The sequence below is a fragment of the Geotrypetes seraphini genome, chromosome 5 (genome assembly GCF_902459505.1).
Source record: "Geotrypetes seraphini chromosome 5, aGeoSer1.1, whole genome shotgun sequence".
NCBI classification, from domain to species: domain Eukaryota; kingdom Metazoa; phylum Chordata; class Amphibia; order Gymnophiona; family Dermophiidae; genus Geotrypetes; species Geotrypetes seraphini.
In genome coordinates this window covers 66,608,987-66,630,038 of record NC_047088.1, presented here as the reverse complement: position 1 = coordinate 66,630,038, position 21,052 = coordinate 66,608,987, and the positions used below count along the sequence as shown (strand labels likewise).

The 21,052-nt window shown below is 43.1% G+C and overlaps 1 protein-coding gene across 4 annotated transcripts in view; it reads left to right on the top strand.

Annotated features, from left to right (window-relative positions):
- Nucleotides 1-20,996, top strand: part of NUP62CL (nucleoporin 62 C-terminal like) — a 74,764-nt gene extending 53,768 nt beyond the window's left edge. For all 4 annotated transcript variants that reach the window (XM_033945590.1, XM_033945588.1, XM_033945589.1 and 1 more), the window contains exons 10-14: nt 306-355; nt 632-766; nt 5,782-5,893; nt 6,250-6,316; nt 20,741-20,996. In XM_033945590.1, coding sequence (XP_033801481.1) covers nt 306-355; nt 632-766; nt 5,782-5,893; nt 6,250-6,316; nt 20,741-20,832 — 456 coding nt within the window. In that variant the 3' untranslated portion in view covers nt 20,833-20,996. The remainder of the gene's footprint in view (nt 1-305; nt 356-631; nt 767-5,781; nt 5,894-6,249; nt 6,317-20,740) is intronic.
- Nucleotides 20,997-21,052: the final 56 nt, after the last annotated feature.

The following is a 21,052-nucleotide window of genomic DNA, read 5'->3' as shown; positions in this document are numbered from 1 at the left end:
TGCTGAGCATTGCTAGTAAAAAATAAAATAAAATTTGCTCCCACCATGGTAGTTTTTACTATGGCGTCTGATCTTTGTGCATCTGGGCCTGACTATGTTCTTGTTGGGGAGGATAGGTCTTTCCTATGTTTTTAATGGAGTTCCTTTCTTATGCTTTTGTTTTTAATTTTGTAAACAGTTTTAAAGAGGAAATGATGAGTTTTTTTAATAAACATAAATATAACAAATGTTAAAACAAGCAGTACTTTGTGCTATATTGCTTGGGCTCTATAGATAACCTCTTTGCCACACTTGTTTGCTTACAGATTACAACCTTACACAGAGAAGTAGAGAAAGTGAAGCTGGATCAGAAGAGGTAAAACCACAGTTCTTCTATCTGGCGTTTCTTTTAATATTTCTCCCTTTTCCTCCTTGTAGAGGAATTTTTATGTCCACAAATGACACCATATACTGTATACCCTTCCTCTAAATTATCTTGCTTATTAGCATAAGATTATTTCTGTATACTCTTGCTTCCCTTCCCCCTTTCTAGTCGCCACACTTCACTAAGTGTGCTTTCCATTCAAGCCAAGCACCATGCACCATTATTTCATACATGCAGTCATTATTTTTCCTTGTTCAATTTATTTAGGTTGGATCAGGAGCTAGACTTCATCCTTTCTCAGCAAAAGGAACTGGAGGACCTCTTGAATCCCCTAGAGGAATCTATGAAGGAACAGAGTGGGACTATCTATTTGCAACACGCAGATGAGGAGCGGGAAAAAACGTAAAGAAAGTCTCTAAACTTCACTGAGTGATATATATTAGAAACAATGGGCAGATCTATTTTATAGAATTAAAAAGCTGAAGAGATTCTGTTAGGATTGTGGTTTATATATATATATATATATATATATATATATCTTTATTCATTTTTACAACTTACAAGTGTATCAATAAGTGACATTTGAAATTGAATACATCACTTGATTTTCTATCATATTCAACTTAAATTAATAAAATTTAACCCCCACCCTTCCACCCCTACCATAACATATGCAAACACACATATCATATAATATATTCTTTTCGACTAATCTAAACATTTAATAAAAGATCAGAATTCCCTCCACCCCCTTATTTGCAATTGTACTAATAAAGGAAAAATGGTATCTATTCATTACAATAATTTGTCAATGGCCCCCAAAACTCTTTAAATTTATTATAATTCTCATTTTGTATTGCTATTGTTCTTTCCATTTTATAAATGTGACACAACAAATTCTACCAAAAACTGTAATTGAGTCTGCTCCAATTCTTCCAATTACTTGTGATATATTGTATGGCGACCCCTGTCATAATCAATAGAAGCCTGTTGTTTTTAGGTGAAATTCGGCTCCTTGCTCTCATTGACATACCAAATAAAACTGTATCATACGATAATGCCACAGGATTTTCCAATAAACAATTTATTTGCCCCCATATTGATTTCCAAAAGGCCAAGATAAATGGACAATAGAATAATAAGTGATTTAGAGTCCCTGCTTCAAGATTACATAGAGCTATCTAACTTTTGTAATCTAACTGGGGTCCAAAATGCTTTATGTAAAAGAAAAAAACAAGTTTGTCTCATAGATGTTGACACTGTACATCTCATCCTCCAAGTCCAGATTCGTGGCCATTGAGACGCAGAAATCTGATGATCTCAATGCTCCAAATATCCCTAAGACCAGTTTTAGGCTTCTTATTTAAAAATCAATTTATCAATTTATACCACTGTGCGACCTGGTGACCCAGGAAGTCCACCTGAAAGCATATAAATTCCAAACTATATTGATTGTTAAGATTTTTCCATTCAGGGAACCCTACCTGAATAGCCTGCTTCAGTTGCAACCATCTGAAACTTTGTATTTATTAAGACCATATTTATGTTGCAACTGTGATGTTAGGATTGTTAAAAATTTGTTTTCTGTTTAGTTTTGCTCAATGCTTTTGCCTTTTATAGTATTTCACAGGGGTTTTTTTTCCCTTATTTTTGTGAAAATGTGAAATTATTAGTCTGGATTTACTACATTGTAAAGTCCTCTATATCTTTTTTACAGTTGAATATTGGCGTGGAACAGAATCCCTTTTGCATTAAATTTGTTGCCTTACCATAAAGAAATGGTGGAATTTTCAGACTTGTGCCGCCTCCTCAGTTTAACCCTATGGCCCAGAGTCCAGACCTCAAGTGTAATGAGTAGGTCAGGTTTTCAGGATATCCACAATGAACATCTGCTTCTCTCCCTCCGCCTCTGTAAATAATACTGTTATTGTTCCTTTCTCCTCTGTTTGTAAGCTTGGAGTCTTCTTCAATTCCAACTTTTCATTTTCTACCCGCATCCAACAGACTGCTAAAGCCTGTCGCTTCTGTCTCTACAACATTTCTAAAATTTGTCTGTTCATCTCTGAGCACACTACCCAGGCCCTTGTCAACACTCTCGTAACCTCACGCTTACAGTACAACAATCCACTTCTAACCGGTCTCCCACTAAACCGCCTTTCCCCCCCTACAATCTGTACAAAACTCTGCTGCACTACCTATCTTTTACCAACCTCGCTACACTCACCTCACCCCTCTCCTCAGATTGCTTCAGTGGCTCCTTATTCGCCTTTGCATGCAGTTTAAACTCCAATTACTAATCTACAAGTGTGTTCATTCTGGAGTCCCTCAGTATCTCTTCTCTCTCCTTATACACCTTCCCAATAACTCCGTTCTTCAGACAAATTACCCTTCTCCTCCACTTCTAATTCTAGACTTAGTTCCTTTCAGTTTCCTGCCCCATATGCCTGGAATAAACTACCTGAGTCCGTCTGCCACGTCCCTTCCCTTATTCTAAAGTAGGCTGAAAACCCACCTTTGTGAGACAGCCTTCAACTCATAACTCTACTCTGCTCTGTCCTCTGCTCACCACCTTAGCCAGAAATTTAACCATCCCTTCTAACTGTTACCCCTACCCTGGCATCCTGTTTGTCTGTCTTGATTATTTAGATCAGGGGTCCTCAAACTTTTTAAACGGGGAGCCAGTTCACGGTCTTTCAGACTGTTGGGGGCCAGACTATAGTTTGAACACCCCCCCACCCCATGAATTCCCATGCATACTGCACATATCTTATTTGTAGTGCAAAAAAAAAACCCATGAAAGAACAATACAATACTTAAAATGAAGAACAATTTTAACCAACATAAACTTGCCAGTATTTCAATGGGAAGTGAGAGTCTGTTTTTGGCTGATGAGATAGTCAATGTCCGGTTCCATGCTTGTCACTACTAATCATAACAAGTGATGCGAGTGTGCTTCAGTTAATCTGGATCAGTTTGGAGATTTCAGATGTTCATTCGGGAAAAAGTCCATTCACAGACATAGGTGCTGCTAAAGATGGTTGCCATTTTGAGTGCACAGTTCCTGAGATTAAGATATGTCTCAGAGGGGAGAAATACATAGAAATTAGTAAGGCTGCTTGACTTGAAAGCATCTTTCAGAGATTCACAAAAAGGAGAGATGGTGGATCTGGGAATGGTGGGATCCATTGCTGCAGCTGCTCTTTCATTCTTCGAGCCGTCGGCTCGAAACACACTGCCTTCCACAGCTGGAAGATTTTCTTCTACTATTGCTTCCTAGCCCTGCTTAGGTATGAAGCAGTAGCAGAGGGAAGTAGTAGCTTTGTACGCTGTCATACCTGCTCTGCCGATCCCTGCTGGTCCAGAGGTGCAGTGGGCAGAAGCGAGCTTTCCGCGCTCCTGCCCCACTGCCGCGGAAAACTTGCTCCTGCCTGCTGCACCTCTGGACCACCAGGGATCGGCAGAGCAGGTACGACAGATAGGGCAGGGAAGGGCAGAGGGCCAGGGTGCAGAGCCTGGGAGGGAAGGAGGGAAGGGGACTGGGTGCAGTGCCTGACAGGGAATGGAGGGAAGGGAGCTGGGTGCAGTGCCTGGCAGGGAGGAGGCTGGGTGCAGAGCCTAATGGGGGATGGAGGGAAGAGAGCTGGGTGCAGTGTCTGGAAGGGAGGGGGCTGGGTGCAGAGCCTGACCCCAAAATGAATCCTAACATCTGTTAACTATTATTTGTGTTATTCTTCCTAATGTGCATCAAATTTAAATTGAATCAGGTTGGGCAGACTGGATGGACCATTCAGGTCTTTATCTGCCGTCATCTACTATGTTACTTTGCATTCGTCCACATTAAAATAATCTACCATTTGAATGCCCAGTCTTCCAATTTCCTATGATCTGCCTGCAATTTTTCACAGTCTGCATGTGTTTTAACAACTTTGAACAATTTAGTGTTATATGCAAATGAAATCACCTCACTTGTCATTCCAATTTCCAGATCATTTATAAACAAGTCAAATAGCACTGGTCTCAGTACAGATCCCTGTGGTACTCTACTATTTACTCTCCTCCATTGAGAAAATGGCAATTTAACTCTATCCTCTGTTTTCTGTCTGATAACCAATTCCTAATCCACAACTGAACATTGCCTCCTATCCCATGACTCTTTAATTTTCTCAGGAACCTCTCATGAAGAACTTTGTCAAAAGCTTTCTGAAAATCTAGATACATTATATCAACTGGCTCATCTTTATCCACGTTTATTCACACCTTCAAAGAAACAAGCAAATTGGTGAAGCTATGCTCTCTCTGCCCCATTAAATCATGTTTGTCTAGGTGTTCAACAATTTTATTTTTTATAATTGTTTCCACTATTTTGCCTGTAATTTCCTGGATCTCCCCCGGAACCCTTTTTAAAAATTGGCATAACATTGGCCACCCTCCAATCTTCAGGTACTATGACAGATAAATTTTGTTTATTATCATTTTCTGTCATTCCAATTTTCCCACCTTACAAAATCACCAGAGTTTACATCTACAGGCAGCCTCTGTTCCAAGATCAGGAGAGTCAAAATATACACTGGCACAACTGAGCATGATTTAAATGTTACCAGTGCCAATCTCTCTTCTCTGTGACACATGTTAACAAAAGGAAAAAGCTGGCTAGTGAGAAGTGATTTCAATGATGTGAATTATCTCTTTTAGAACTGATGGATGCTATCAGAGAAATGTATAGTCTCTAGAATTTACTTAGTGACTAGTTGCACCATTGACCCTCCCTGTCGCTAGCACAAACCTTGCAGAGTGAGCCATCAAACTCAGGCTTCCTCGACAATGCTCATGGCCTTCCCTCTGCCGGGCTCTTCCTTTTGACACAACTTCCTTTCTTTGCAAATAAAAGGAAGTTGTGTCATAAGGAGGAGCCCGGCAGAGACAAGGCCACAAGCACCGTCCAGCAGCCCTGTGTAGAGATTGGCTCGCTCTGCAAGGTGTATGCCAGTGGCAGGGAGGGAGGGAAGTCAGCTCGTGCTGCCAGATCCATAAATGAGGGGGGTGGGCTGGAGCTGTCGAACACACAAGAAGAGGGTGGGTGGGCTGGAGCCTTCAGACCCACAAGCTGCAGGACCCACGAGGGGAGGTCCTGGAGCCACCGGACCCACGATAGTGGGATATCATTGAGCTGTGGTGGGTGGGGCTCCCCATGGGAACAAAGCTTTTTACTGCTCTGAGGAATGGTGTAAAGATTTGTTCCCATACTGGTGGTGAATAGAAATAGATGTTACTCCTTCTTGCACTTTTATTGTGGTCACCTGCGGTTAGCAGCGGGAACGGGTCATCGTGTCATTCTCTAATCTAAAGTGCAGTGTGCCAAGTAATTTAAAGATACATTTAAAATGGACTTGATCTAGTTTTTAAAATTTATCTTTTAGCTATAAGCTGGCAGAGAACATTGATGCACAGCTGAAGCGCATGGCCCAGGATCTGAAGGATATCATTGAACACCTGAACACATCTGGAGGCCCTGCTGATACCAGTGACCCAGTGAGTAGAATCTCTAATATTCTCAAAGATAAGATTCATTGTGTAGTGTGGTGGTCATATTAGCTCAGGGGTGGGCAACCTCAGTCTTCGAAGGTCGCAACCCAGTCGCATTTTCAGAATTTCCCCAGTGAATATGTATGAGATCTTGATATACACTGCCTCCATTGTATGCAAGCAGATCTCATTTATACAGCAGCCCCAGAGGGAGAACTTGGGTCTGTTCAAAATTTTAATTTACTAATTAGTAATAACTTGGTGTGGGTTACGTTCTCCATATTCATGCTGAGCTGGTACTTGATCAATGCTAAAAGTAGGTCTTCTTATAGCACATTTAATCAATACAGTTTTTCTTGCAGCTTCAGCAGATCTGCAAAATCCTGAATGCACATATGGACTCACTGCAGTGGATCGATCAGAACTCTGGTAGGAGTCTACTGAGATGTGGAAATAGTTTGGGTGCAATTAGGTCTTTAAACTGCCTCTAGTTAACTGTCAGATTGTTTATGTTTGCAAGAACAAAGTTAAATGACCTGGACTGAGGTTTGAAAAGATAGTGATCATTAGGGACACTGTTTTGAGAAACAGCAATATCCATTACAGATTTAATGGTAAAAGTGAGCAGCAGCAAAACAGTAAAAAAGCTCCTGTACTTTTTCCAAAAGTGATCAAAAAGAAATTTGTACATAGATATTAATTTAAATCACAACAGTTCATAAACTTTTGTGTAATATTTAGAATATTTGAATGTAACGTCCATGGACGGTAATGATGTAAGAGGGCACATAGGCGAATATGTTGACCTGTTTTCTAAAGGCAACCTAGTCACCTGTACATCTTTCTAAAGCAGCCTTCATGAAAGCTGCTGTGCAAAGTTAACACCTGCTCTAAGATAGGCATAATTTGTGCATGCACAATGCTGTGCCAGTGTACTTCAGTGCATTCTTCAGCAATTCTCCAGACCAGTATAGCTAAAAGAGTAATCTTACAAATGGGTATATATCTCATCATAACCAGCAGGTGGAGACTGAAACAAAACTTTGGAACTGTACATAATAGGTTACTCCCCCTTATTCCCTCAGTCTTCTTTCAGTTTCCAGCAGGTGTGAGTGAGTTGTATCCATCTCCCTTGGTAGGGCTATTGGAATTTGTTTAGGGCTTCTTGTCCCCTTTTTTGTGCTGGATTGAGCTTGGGTCGACCCTGTTTGGGGGTCCATCCGACCTCGGGGGGGGGGGGGGGGGTTGTCGAATGTGGTGGTTCGCGTGCTGGGTCCCTCCTCCCCTTTCCTCCACCTCCCCAACATTTTTTAGAAGGTGCCTCAGCAGTAAGCCTTGCCCCAAATTCAAGTAAGGCATACTTCTATAGCACTCTCCAGACCGGTATAGGAAATCTTACAAGCGGGTATATATCTCATCATAACCAGCAGGTGGAGACTGAAACCAAACTGTGGAATAATACATAAGAGGTACCTTCCCCTATTCCTATCAGTCTTCTTTCAGTCTCGAGCAGGTGTGAGTGAGCTGTACCCATCTCCCTTGGTAGGGTTGTTGGAATTTGTTTAGGGTTTTCTAGTCCCCATTTTTGGCCAGATTGAGCTTAGGTAGGCCCTGGTTGGGGGTCCGTCCAACCTCAGAGGTGTCAAACCCAGTGGGTCTCGTGCTGGGTCCCTCCCCCCATTTCCTCCACCTCCCCTCATTTTTTTAGAGGAGCCTCAGCAGTAAGCCTTGCCCCCTAATTCAAGCAAGGCATATTGCTTTGAGAGCCAGTGGAGTCTGTTCTGTTTAAAAAAAAAAAATCCTGAGGTAGTGCTAGTCTGAAGGGTTGCTTTCCCTTTAACTTTGCTATATTTTACTGTATGCTTTTTACTAACCAGCACTTTTGTTTTAGCTAGGTCGTGTACGGAGCACTGAGCAGGGGAAAAAGAGCTCATTGTGCTCCAGATGCAAGGCACTCGCAGCCGACCTGTGCAAGCGGTGTACAGGCCTTTGCGGTAGTGGAGCTCCATCAGCAGCAACTGCAGGCGCACAGAGCTCCCCGCCACTAGTGCCTCGCGAGTTGGCTGGAAGCACTGGGGAAGCTCGGTCTTCCCCCACCGCCCATGGAGGGTTTTCCTCAGCCGCTAACAGTAAGGGTAAAAAGGATTCCCTTTCCGCCAGTTCGGCTCAGGACTCTCTCTCAGCTGATTTTTTAACAGCTGATATCTGCTTGCCTGCTTTAGCAACTGGGACAGTTCAGGCTTCCCAGCCACTACAGGCCCTGGAGAGATTGTTTTTGGCAGGAATTTCGCCATTTTCTCAGTCTGGCCCCTCCATTTTGTCTGCAACCTCAGTGACCTTCCCCTTGTATTGGAAAACCAGGGGCAGGTTTCAGCTGGGTCCCTTGCTGTGGCAGGGAGTTCCTTGGGACCCCCGGGGGTTTTTTCCCCTGATTTAATTTTTGCATTGTGCAGAGCCGATTTTCAGGCAGCTGGGGGTCCCACGTGCGCCCAGGGAGTTTCGGGGGAGGGGGGTTCCTCGCACCCCCTATGGCTTTGCCTCCCTCTTCTCCTTTGGTGGCCCCTCTTCCTCCTCCTTCGTCCAAGGGTGGCTTGGGATGAGGATTGGTGGTCAGAGAACCGTGTCGGCCTGGATGAGGATCTGGACCCTTTTGAGGACTTCCAGGATCCTCTCTAGGGGACAGCCAATGGCAGCAGGTTTCCCGCCTTCCAGCGAAGAGACGTCCATGGTGTGTCTTTTTCAGAGGGATGAACTACCAGACCTGATTCAGCAGGTCTCATCGGTGCTGCGTTTTGAAGAAGCGCCACCGAAGACCCTGCGTGTGGGGGGCCCTCTTCTTAGGGGAATCAGTACTGTTTCCTGTTCTTTTCCTATGCATCAGGATATTCGGGATATTGTACTGGTGCAGTGGAATACGCCGGAGGCGCCGTTTCAGTTAGCGTGCACCATGGCTCATTTGTATCCCATCCCAGAGGGGGATAGGGCTACTTTAAAGTTACCAGTGGTGGACACGGTGGTCTCGGCGATTGCTAAGCGGCATACTGTGCCTTTTGAGGGCGATTCTGCCTTACGGGACTCTGAAGAGTGTAAGTTGGAGACCATTCTTAAGCAGAATTTTGATGTCTCTGCCTTGGGGTCCAGGCGGCTTGTGCCGTGTTTCAGTGGGCCGAGCATGTCCTGGATCGTGAGTCTCTCCTCTCTGATCTCTCTCTATACTCTGCTATTGGAACTCTGTTCATCGGGTAAGTCTTTCTTATCTGTACCCTTCTTCTCTGTTGCTAACTCCCAACTCCATCCCTTCTACCTTGCTGTGCCATATGCCTGCAACAAACTGCCCGACTCGATACGTCAGGCTCTGTATCTGGTGGTATTCAAATCCATGTTAAAAGCCTACTTTCCAGGGCAATAGGAATGGTATGCTGAACCTTACGGGTACAAGCATACTGCAGAAAGATGTCAATCACAGCTTTTGAAATCTCCTTCTCCCAGGAGTCTGCTGTCCACTTCAGTTTCTATTTCTGAATGTGTGCATGAAAGGTGACTTCTGATCTACTCAGTTTATTTTGTGATAGTTTTGTGGTTTTTCGCTCTAGTCATAGTCTTTTCATAAAATCAGAGATCTCTTTTGATAAGGGTCTGCCTGGCAGATGTATGTTTCAGGGACCTGTTTCAGCCAGCCTGCTGAAGATTAGTGGAGCTCGGGATCCATTCCTCTGGTGTTTGCTTACCACTTTGACTTGGTCAGGGGCTGAAGTGCAGGCTGTTTAGGTGCTAATAGCATTCCTTTGTGGCGATTGTGGTGCCGGCTGCTTTTCAACCCCACCCCTGCCCTTTTTCATGAGAGGTCTGAAGTGGGGTTGAGAGTCGGTCTGTGGAGGTCCGACTGGCAGCCAAAAAGATTCCAGCGAAGTGGTTGAGTGACTGGAAGCAGAGGGCCTCTCCTAGAACAGCTGCAGCACCGTTTCTCCAGCATGTAGTCTGTGAGTAAAGCTATGACGGCCTGTGGGAAAAATTGGGGGAGGGGGTCATCAAAAGCTGCTCTTAACTGTTTCTATAGCTAGGGCCTTGGTCCTCCTGCCCTAAAATTCAGTTTTTTTAAGGTTTTGGTCAGCCCTGAAGTGATTTTGAGCTGTTTTTAGGACTAAAATGCACCAGCAGCAGCCATCTTGGATTTTCCCAATTTTTTTCTACATCTTCAAGCTCCAAAACACCTTGGGGTTTTTTTTTTTGTGAAGGATGGACAGTGGAAAAGAGCCCTTGTGTCATGTGCTGCGTTGAGCAAAGCGAGGAGATGGGAAATATGAGCCTTTGGAGGAAGCTTCTCTCATGGATCTTATGATCAAAGCAGTGTTCCTAGATGCAATTACCTCAGCCAGAAGAGAATCAGAATTCAAAACTAAGTTTGGAATCGTTTCTGAGGATCACAGAAATGGGAGTGACCTTGCGTACATTATCTTTTTGTCAAAGGTTGTTTCAGCATTTTACATCAACCAGGAAGTCAGGTTACCAGCCTTTCAACCTGTGGGTTCTAAGAAGAAAAGACTTTAAAGCTGCTGGATATCTGCAGAGTTCTTTTATGTTACCTAGAAGTGACTAATGAGTTTCATCTATCAGACCATCTCTTTTTCCTAACCAAAGAGTAAACCCGAGGCAGACCAGCCTCCAAGGCCACCATTTTCTGGTGGATTTGGACAGCGATCTCCTCCACCTACATTTCTGCGGCAAACAACTGTTGGTGTTGTTGAAAGCACATTTGACTAGAGGAGTAGCCTCCTCTTGAGCAGAATCAAGAGTAATACCACTAAAAGAGATCTGCAGATCTGCAACATGGTCTTCCCAACATACTTTCACTAAATTCTGTAGGGTTGATGTGGCAGTACACAATGATTCCATTTTTGGTTCCTTGGTACTGAAAGCAGGCTTATCTCTCCCACCCAGGACTTTGGTGACTGCTTAGGTACGTCCCTAAGGTTCAGCATACTATTCCTATTGCACTGGAAAAAGAGATTGGGTTCTTACTTTGACAATATCTTTTTCAGTAGATAGGAATGGTATGCTGAACCTCCTCGATAATTTTTGATGCACTTGTTTTTGCCCTCTCCATAGCTAAGACTTCTCTGCCAGTCGGACTTTGGGTTCAGCATCAGTTTGTAAATTGAATCTCAAGAGATAATTGAGCTCCTCTTATATTCAAGCTGTTGCTTTTATTTGATGTGTTTTACTGTTCACTGATAATATTCGTTCATTTATACATTTTAGTTTCATTATTGACTGTCATAACATTATATGAGCAAATCAGAACCTTGGTTTTGGGGAGTTCCCCATGTCCCTCCCTCTCTTGTCTTTTACTCTAAAGCTCTTGCATGCTTTGGAAAGAACTGAAGGAGGCAGCAGACTCCTGGAAGGAGGAGGTTTCTAAAGCTGTGATTGACATCTTTCTGCAGTATGCTCTTGAGAGTGTATTGAGTACTTTAAAGTTCAGCATACCATTCCTATCTACTGGAAAAGATATTATCAAGGTAAGAACCTAATCTCTCTTTTTTTCTTTTTAAGATGCTTTCAAATCCAATCTCAAACCCACTTGCAAAGCACCCATATCTATTTGTCATTCTCTCTTTAGTCTGCCTTATCACTCGCTTTGTAATTCCCTACCTGATCAGCATGTACCGATTCACCCTTTTTGTCCTGGTTGTCATAATTAGATTGTAAGCTCTTTCAAGCAGGAACTGTCTCTTGCATGTTTATATACAGCGCTGTGTACGTCTGGTAGGGCTATATAAATGATAATACACTAGCTGGTTACACTAGTATTCTGTAACAGAACATAGGTTCCTTTACAGAATGGGCTTCTTTAGTGCACCCTTACCCTCACCCTCCAGGTGCTTAATTGGAGGCATCCAGTTATAGAATTATCCCCTACAGTAAGTATTTGTCTTGCTCTGTTCTTTTTGTATGCCTGAGATTGCTTACCTATATTTGGCATAACAAGTAAGCAGCATTTTCTGAGCACCTATTGTATATATTCCCCCAGGCAATTTTATAAGTTTCAATTTGAGCAAGCACGTAGAACAGCATTCTCTTTCATAAATTTATCCCCTCAATGCTGTAGATAAGCAAGATGGTTATTATATCTTAGCTTGGATTCTTGTAAATTGATACCTATGAATGGATTAACATAAGAATCATCAGTGATTGAGAATTGGTGTATTTTATAATTATTATTTCTATTAAGGTATATGGTCTTGAGGGAATGCGTTTTACTATTTGATTATTGGGGGGGGTTCACTCAGTTTATTTGATTGTACATTGCTGTGTTCTTATTGTATTAAGCCAGGCAGTATAGAAAATGCAATACATTGTAACTATAATCTAAAGCATATTGTAACACATAGAGTAATTGGTTTACATAGGTCCATGCTTCTGTTGTTACCTGAAAGCTGATCTTGAAAACTTACATATCATAGGCAGGAATATCTTTTGGTTTGGATTCAATGGGCCCGGTAGGGAAATGCGCTATCCAAACCATGGGAGATAGGGGGGAGCCTTCCAACACTCCAGAGATTATCTTTAGTTCTGTTTAATATATGCATATACAGTCATTGGGCTCTTTGTTTTAACACTGTGAATTGTCTTCTTTTTTTTTTTTTTATATTTAAATGTTTTTATTATTGAGAAATGTTCAAGAAAATGTACAATATATACACACCATAGAAAACAAGTAAAAGCGACTACAAGTACAATACAGATAATTTTGTAGAGAAGTCAGTTGTACCACAACACAATATCAAAAAAAAAATCAAATATCTTCTTCTAATTTGCACCATCCCTTCCCCCTTCCATCCCATGTTCCCCATCCCAGTACACCTCACCCTCCCCCCCCTCCCCTTGCAGTAAGCAGACAGCAGAGTAACCAATACTAGGTAGTCTTCTAGAATTTGTCCAACAGGGTTTCCAACTTGTTCCAAGTGTGGAAAGAAACTACATATGCAGAACGCCTCCTAGCTACTGCTAACTCCATCCTTCCCATCGATAGTAAGCGGTTGACCCAAGTAGAATGAGAAGGGGCCTCAACATTTTTCCAATGATTTGCAATGAGGCATTTGGCAGCCGCTAACCCCCATCTAAGAAATTTAGTTTGCCATGCATGCTCCCTAATATTATACAATCCCAATAAACAACTCAGTGGTGAAAACATCACATTCTCACCCAAGCACTCAGTTAAAGTAGCAATCACCGCTTTCCAGAAAGATGTGAGGACCCCGCATTCCCACCAGATATGTAGAAAGGACCCCACTTGGGTTCCACACCTCCAACATTGAGCAGATGTTTGTGGGAACATTCTATGCAGGCGTTCCGGTGTATAGTACCACCTGGTTAGAACTTTATACGCATTTTCCTGAACCAAAGCACAGGAAGAAGCTTTATACACCTCCCTGCAGATAGCCTCCCAGTCTTTAGCAGTTAACCGGACATCCAAATCCCTCTCCCAATGTACCCGAAATAAATAGTTAGTAATTGAGCATCCCCTTCTATATTGGTACAATACAGAAAGTGTTTTAGGCACTCTCTGAAGTAATACCCACAAATTCTCCAACGTTTCCCCCGCAAGTGGCAGTCCTGTGTCCCAACCCTGAGCTTGCATAAAATGTCTGATTTGAAAATAGGCAAAGCAATCTCCATCTGGTAAGTTAAATTTCTGTTGAAGTAAACTAAAAGAAGGAATACCATTCGGCCCAACCAGATCTCTAAATACCCTTATCCCCTTTTGAGACCAACTGTGGAAAACCCGATTGTCGCTACCCGCAGGAAATAGGGGTTCAAATGTAATAGAAGCCAAGGAAGATACCACAGCCCCCCCGCCCAATTTAGATCGTATCTGGGTCCACACCCTTGCTAGATGTTGTACGAAAGGGTTAGATATGCTCTGTATCCATGCTCGCCGTGGGCCAGAAGTCCACAATCTGTATTTCAAAGGTTCCCTGCCACTATATCTCTGTTCCAATTGTATACCAGATTTGTGTTCACTCAGTTCCCAATCCAACACTAACTTCAATTGAGCTGCTTGATAGTACCACACCAGATTAGGTAACCCTCTGCCCCCCTCTTCCCGAGGCGCCCACAGTAAAGATCGGGATAATCGTGGGGATTTACGTTGCCAGATAAAGTTACAGATATTACTCAAACTCCTCAAGTCCCTAAGAGGAACCATTATAGGTAGAGTCTGAAATAGGAATAATAATCTGGGGAGAACATTCATTTTAATTATTGCTATTCTGCCCCACCATGACAGCCATAGGCCATTCCATCTCTGTAAATCCGCCCTAATACGTCTGTAAATCGGCAAATAATTCATCTCATATATTCTTCCTAGATCCGAGGGGATAAAAATACCCAAATATTTAATCCCACGACTAGCCCATCTAAATAGAAAGACGCCTCGTAGCTCATCCTCTTCCCCTTGTGTCAAGGTCAAATTCAAAATTTCTGTTTTGTTTAAATTAATTTTAAACCCCGAAATCTGTCCATAGGTATCAAACAGTTGCAATAGCTGGGGAATAGTTAGCTTGGGTTGTCCCACATATAGTAGGATATCGTCCGCAAACATTGCTATACGATGTTCCACCCCCTCATTGACAAATCCAACCACTGATAAGTGATGTCTAATGGCCAAAGCAAGTGGTTCAAGATATACTGCAAACAACAACGGAGAGAGTGGACATCCCTGCCGAGTTCCCCTAAAGATGGGAAAAAATTCAGTGTAAGATTGATTAATTCGCAAACAGGCTCTCGGTGCAGCATAAAGGGCCCGGACCCATCCTCCAAATAACCCTCCCAGTCCCATCCTTTCCATAACATCCCATAAATACCCCCAGATAACCCGGTCAAATGCCTTCTCGGCATCAACCGATATCAAAACCACCTTTTCCCTTCCATTGCCTGCCTCCCAAAGTAAATTAAGGGTTCTTCTTATATTATCGCTCACCTGTCTCCTTTGTATAAATCCCGCTTGTTCCTGGTGAATCAGGGAGGGCAGAACCTTCCCCAAGCGTAAAGCTAAGACCTTAGCCAAGATTTTTGCATCTAAATTTAGCAATGATATGGGCCGATAGGACCCACATAATGACGGATCTCTACCCGGTTTGGGTAATATGGTCACTCCTGCCTCTCCCATGGTAGACGGCAACTGACCTCCAGCAGAAATTCCATTAGCCACCCGAACTAAGAGAGGCCCCACCTGTTCCGAGAACTGTTTGTAATATCGACTAGTATACCCATCTAACCCTGGGGCTTTACCATTCTTCATTCCCCCAATCACCCCCACGACCTCAGAGAGTTGTATGGGTTCCCTTAAATACTCCTGGTCCTGCACTGATAGCTGGGGTATCTGCAACGAATCCAGAAATCCAGCCTGTGCTCCTTCATCTGGGGGTCCCGGTTTTCCATACAGCCCCGAGTAAAATTGCAGAAATTCACGGTGGATAGCAGAGTCTGTGACACGTAGGTCGCCCCCCACTTCCCCTTTTATACTAGTAATAGTGGCCCTAGCTTGTTTAATACGTATATATCTGGCTAATTGAGCGCTTGCCTTATTACTATGTTCATAAATGTTAAGGCGAAATCTCTCACGTATACGCTCTGTATCCTCCACCTGAAGCTGATATATTTCATCCCTGACTCTTTGCAGTTGGGTCAGAGTCCGGGGATCTCTCGTATTCTGGTGAGACAGCTCCAACTGGGACAAACTCGTTCTCAGGTTAAGATAGGTCCGAGCTCTTTGTTTTTTAAATCTAGCCCCCCATTTGATTCGAACAACAACTTTCATGGCATCCCACAAAATAGCATCTGATACCTCCCCTGTGTCATTCAGGTGTAAATATTCTTTCATTGTATTTTCCACAGCAGAAACCACCAGTGGGGAACTCAGCAGGGATTCGTTAAGCCTCCAATACGAACAACCCCCCAGGTCCAACATGCCTGTACAAGACAACCACACCGGTGCATGGTCCGATACATGCATCGGTTCCATTTCTGCTGCTCGTAATCCCCCTGCCTGATTCCTATGAATCCACATCCCATCTATTCTAGTGTACGTATCCTGTGCGTGGGAATAAAAGGTATATGATCTCTGAGCCCCATGGAGTAAACGCCATCCATCTACTAGGCCAAGGGATCCCATCAGGTCTCGAAATGCTGCAGCTGATTTTCTCGTGGCTCTACGCCCTCCCCCTGAGTGATCTATCACAGGGTCGGGAGGTATATTGAAGTCTCCTCCCAAATATACCGCCCCTTGTGTAAAAGAGTTCAATGCCCCTTTCAAGTTGCGATAGTATACATCTTGGTTCACGTTAGGGCCGTAGATGTTAATAATAGTCACAGGGCGGCCCTGGAGCACACCCTTCACTGCTAAACACCTGCCCTCTCTATCCCTATAGACTTGTTCCACTTGTAAGCCCAGCCCCTTGCGTGCTAAAATGGCCAATCCTCCAGCCCTTTTCGTGGCCCCTTCCCCCTGATGGGTCCAGAGCATATCAAACTGTGGTCTTTGAAGCAAAGATACATCCCTAGGTCTCAAATGTGTTTCCTGCAAAAGGCATATGTCCCACTTCATATGACGTAGGTCTCGAAAAACTATACTCCTTTTGCCCGGGCTGTTAAGCCCATTTACATTCCAGGAGCCTACAGTCAATTCTGGATCCTTTCCTATTAACCTCCCAATATCCGCCCTCCGCTGCCCGCTAGTCCCCTTACCGCCAATCCCCCCTCCCCCCTTCCCCCCTCATATTAGCTGAGTCTCCAAGTTTCGAGTCAGCCATATGAGGAAAATGAGTCACACTGAAAAGGCCCATAAATATCTCCATATATTGCATTCCTTTCCCATTCAACCCCCCCATGTCCCTTACATACTCATGTTACCCACACACAATCAGTCACTGCAATCAAACCTGTTAAAGTAGTTATCCACCATTATTTGCACTTATCCTTAACACCTAATCTGAATAACATCCCTTTCATATTGACTAAGCATAGAATCATCAGCCTACAAAATAACATAATCAATAGCAGCTACATTCCTAATCTATATGAAAGTACAGTCCCTCTAGGGGACCTGATCAGGTAACCTAGCAACAATAGTACCCCTTCTCAATCGAAACCCCCTCTCCAACCCATAAGTGTATTCACCCAACTTGTGTAGCACAGAAACAGGATCAATAGACCAGTGCAAGAACTCTTACGTAATGAATAAGCAAATAATTTGCAACCAGCATAAGAACCAGAACGTTGTCAGCTATTGTCCATATTTGTAAAGTTCAGAATTTCCTCCCAGGGTCCGAATCAGGTAGCTGAAGTAGATGGTAGGTTGACCACATTAGGCCGCCTGGATACATCCACTCCATTTTCAGGTGTCGCTCCCGGTGTGGCCCGATCTGGACAGTCATGTGGCAGTCGACATCCAAGGTCCTTTAACGCTATCCAAGCGTCAGCCACAGAGTCCACCTTCCGATGAGTCCCATTGACAGTGAAATGTAGTCCAAAGGGGGAAAAGCCATCTGTAGCGGTAGCCTTCAGCCCGCAGTGTTTGAGTAACTTCCCTAAAGGATCTGCATTTCTGGAGTGTCGCAAGGGCCAAATCTTGATAGACCCCCACACGCAGTCCCTGCCACACAAAGTCCGGGCGACGTCTTGCAGCCTGCAAAACTTTTTCCTTCAATTGAAATTCACCAAAACAGGCTACAATGTCGCGATTACCCGATCCTTTCACTTGGCCCAGGCTTCGATGAGCCCTCGGTAAGTCAATCCTCAATGGTGCCATCTGAGAATCGTCAGCTAGCAAAGCTTTACAAAAGTCCGATACCACTTCCCTGGCATCTTTGTAGCGTTCCAGGTCTGGTATTCCCTTAAATCGTAAGTTATTTCGCCTAGATCGATTCTCTAGGTCTTCAACCTGACGTTTTAATTCTTCCAGATGTACTGTTACAGAATCTAAATTAACGGATCGTTCCTCTGTTAAAACCTCCACGTGGTTCAAGCGCTCTTCAGCGGTTAGGACTCTGCCGCTGAGCTCACCTACTTCCGCTCTAAGCTCCCCCAGCGCGGTCTTCACGTCGGTTCTCAGCCCCACCATTTCAGCTTTTAATTCTTTGAACCACGTCTCGATTTTACCTTCTATAGGTTGATCATCTGACTGGAGGCCTGGCCGAGAAGGCGCATTTGAAGAGGACGCGATCGGCTCCGCCATTTTGTGTTGCACCGTCAGGGAGCCTGGAGCGTGCGAGCGGGTTTTTACGCTCGTTACGCCGGTAAAATGGAATTTCTCCAATTTTTTCCGGCTCGCCATACACTCAGCAAGCCCAGACGTCGAAAGAATAGTTCCCGAACCGCCGCTTGAAGCAATTATAAATCTTTCAAGCTCGAGCCCCGGCAGAGCTCAAGGTTTAAGCGGCCATATTCTGTGATGACATCACTTCCTCTCCTCCTGTGAATTGTCTTCTTATGATATTCAGATGCTTTTGCAGTGTGCAGGGAACTTGGCAGATAACGATTTTGTACAATTTAAGTCAGTGGCTGCATAAAGTGGAACAGTGTCTGAAGAAAAATAAAATTAAAAAGTTGAATTACGATAAAAAAGAGGTGATATGGGTTAGAAGACTCTCTGGCCTAACTTAAATCAATTAATTTTGTTATTAGATCTGAAGCTGCAAACAAAAGATTAAATTGAACTAAGTTTAAAATTGGAGACTGCAAAATCAAATCATTGCAGTGGTTAAGGGATGTTGTTTTTAGGTTTGAAATATCTGCATTTTGGGCTCATAACTTAGTCCCAGGGAGTTGGTCATAGTGGTTCATGCAGAAATAATCAAGCCATTTAGATTACTGTAATTTTTTAAGTATTGGTATAACAAAAACAGATAACGCTGATTCAATTAATACAGAATACTACTGCTAGGACTATTATGGGTATAAGATTGTGACCATGTTCGGCCTCTGCACTGGTTACCAGCAGAAGAATGTATTGAATTTAAAATCCTGTTTTTAGTTTTTAAAACTGCATCATTGGGATGTATTGAAGGGAAGGGAGAGGGGATAGTGTTTCAGGGTGAAACTGGGTTATGGGGGGTGTAAGGATTTATTTGGTTGGGTGACTGTCTGCCGATGGAGGATAGGATCATCTTCAAATTTGCTTGCCTCTGCTTCAAAACCTTAACAGGCTCGTCTCCAATCTACCTATCAGATCACTTTGAACTTTCAGGCCTCACCCGCACTCTTAATGCCCACTCGTAATTTACCTTCCTGTCCCTAAAGGGCTGTGTCTACAAGAGGTTCCTAGATAGATCCCTGGCATTCCAAGCAGGCAAATGGAATAAATGTCTTACCACTTTCATCTCTAGCTCACCCTCCTACCAAACTTTCAGGAAATCAATCAAATCCTATCTCTTTGACAAATTCCTCTGACTCCCCTCCTCCCCCTCCCCCCCGCCTTGCAACCCTGCCTTGTATCTCCGACATACCTCCGGATTCCCTGACCACTCCCTACTCGCTAAGCTATGCTGATTGACTTATTTGTAACATCACTGTATATGTACAGTCTTGTACTCTGTTAACCGCTCTGAACTGTTATGGTACTGCGGTATACAAAAATAAAGTTATTATTATTATAACTATTTATTGTGGAGAGAATTATAAGAGTAAAGGCTTTCTCTATAATGTAAGGTGTGTCTTTTTCAGCTGGTATGGGTTGGGTGTTCTCATTTTTAGATTGTTACGTTTCATAATATGTGTGCTGTGTTTCATTTGGACTTTGTTGTTAGGTACACTGTTTAACAGTACAACTGATTTCAATATAAAGATGGGGTGAAATGGGTTGAGGTATATACTATGCAAAAAATGTTGAATTACAAAGTATTTTGTGTTCATTGTGGTTTCTTTATTATGTTAATCAATAAAAAAATGTTTCAAAACTAAAATTGTACATGAATTAGCAGCTAAGAATTTAGCTGTATGTGTAAAGTTCAGTCATCACAGTGGATGGCACTACAGTTATCAGGGATAAAGCTAATGGTAATGATCCTTTTCCCACCTAGGTCTTGGAATGTGCTTTTTGATAAAGGATATACTTGATATAATAAGTTTGCAAACAATGTAAGACTTGGGGCTCCTTTTATGAAGGTTCCTCAGGGGCTTAACACGCGGAATAGGCTAAATTGCCCCGCGCGCTAGCCACTACCGCCTCCTTTTGAGCAGGCGGTAGATTTTCGGCTAGCGTGTGCTACAGCGTGCACTAATCCGGTGCGTGCGATAAAACCGCTAGCGCACCTTCGTAAAACGAGCCGTTGGTCATTGTAAAGGCATAGGATTGGGTAACAATTATAATGTTCATGTGTATATGTAGATGCAAATGTCATATTTGTTTTATTTGTAATTTTATATTTTTGTAAACCATTTTGTAGCTTGCTAGGAGAAATGGTATATACATTTGATAAATGAATATTTGGATGACGTTGATCTAATAATAAGTATCACACTTGTCAAAAGAAGCTCATTTTCTTGAGACCCAATAGGGCTTCCCTAATCCTTTATCTGAAAAACTTTGATCTGATTGAGCATAGGGTTGTAGACTGCCTTGCTGAAAATAGTGTCGAACAGGGCTTTCCAGATTCTCAGCTTTGCACTTTTAACTACTAGGCCATTTTGCTGGCTTGTAGCAAAGCACAGTAATATCACCGTCCAGTCAGTCCTGTCGCCTCCATTTTAGTGAGGGATCTAAAAATAGGAAGTTGCTGAGGGAAAAAGTCATTTACATAGTCCTTTCAGTGCTGTTCTGTTATGTAATACCTCTTTTCTCATCTTCCACAGCACTATTGCAGAGAAAAGTTGAAGAAGTGACAAAAGTTTGTGAAAGCCGACGCAAGGAGCAAGAACGCAGTTTTCGGATTGCATTTGATTGAAAGAACTTGGAAAACAGCAGAGTCTGTAGTTGTGGTTGTTCATGTGATGCGTATTATGTACAATCTCAGCATACTCCAAAGTACTAAGAATGTGGGTGGGAGGGGGATTAATAGTGATTTGTGATGGTAGTTTTGTTACATTAAAGAAGTGCTTTTTCACTCCAGAGCTGCCTTGTTATTTATATAGAACATTTGTAACCAGTGTTCCCTCTAAGCTGCG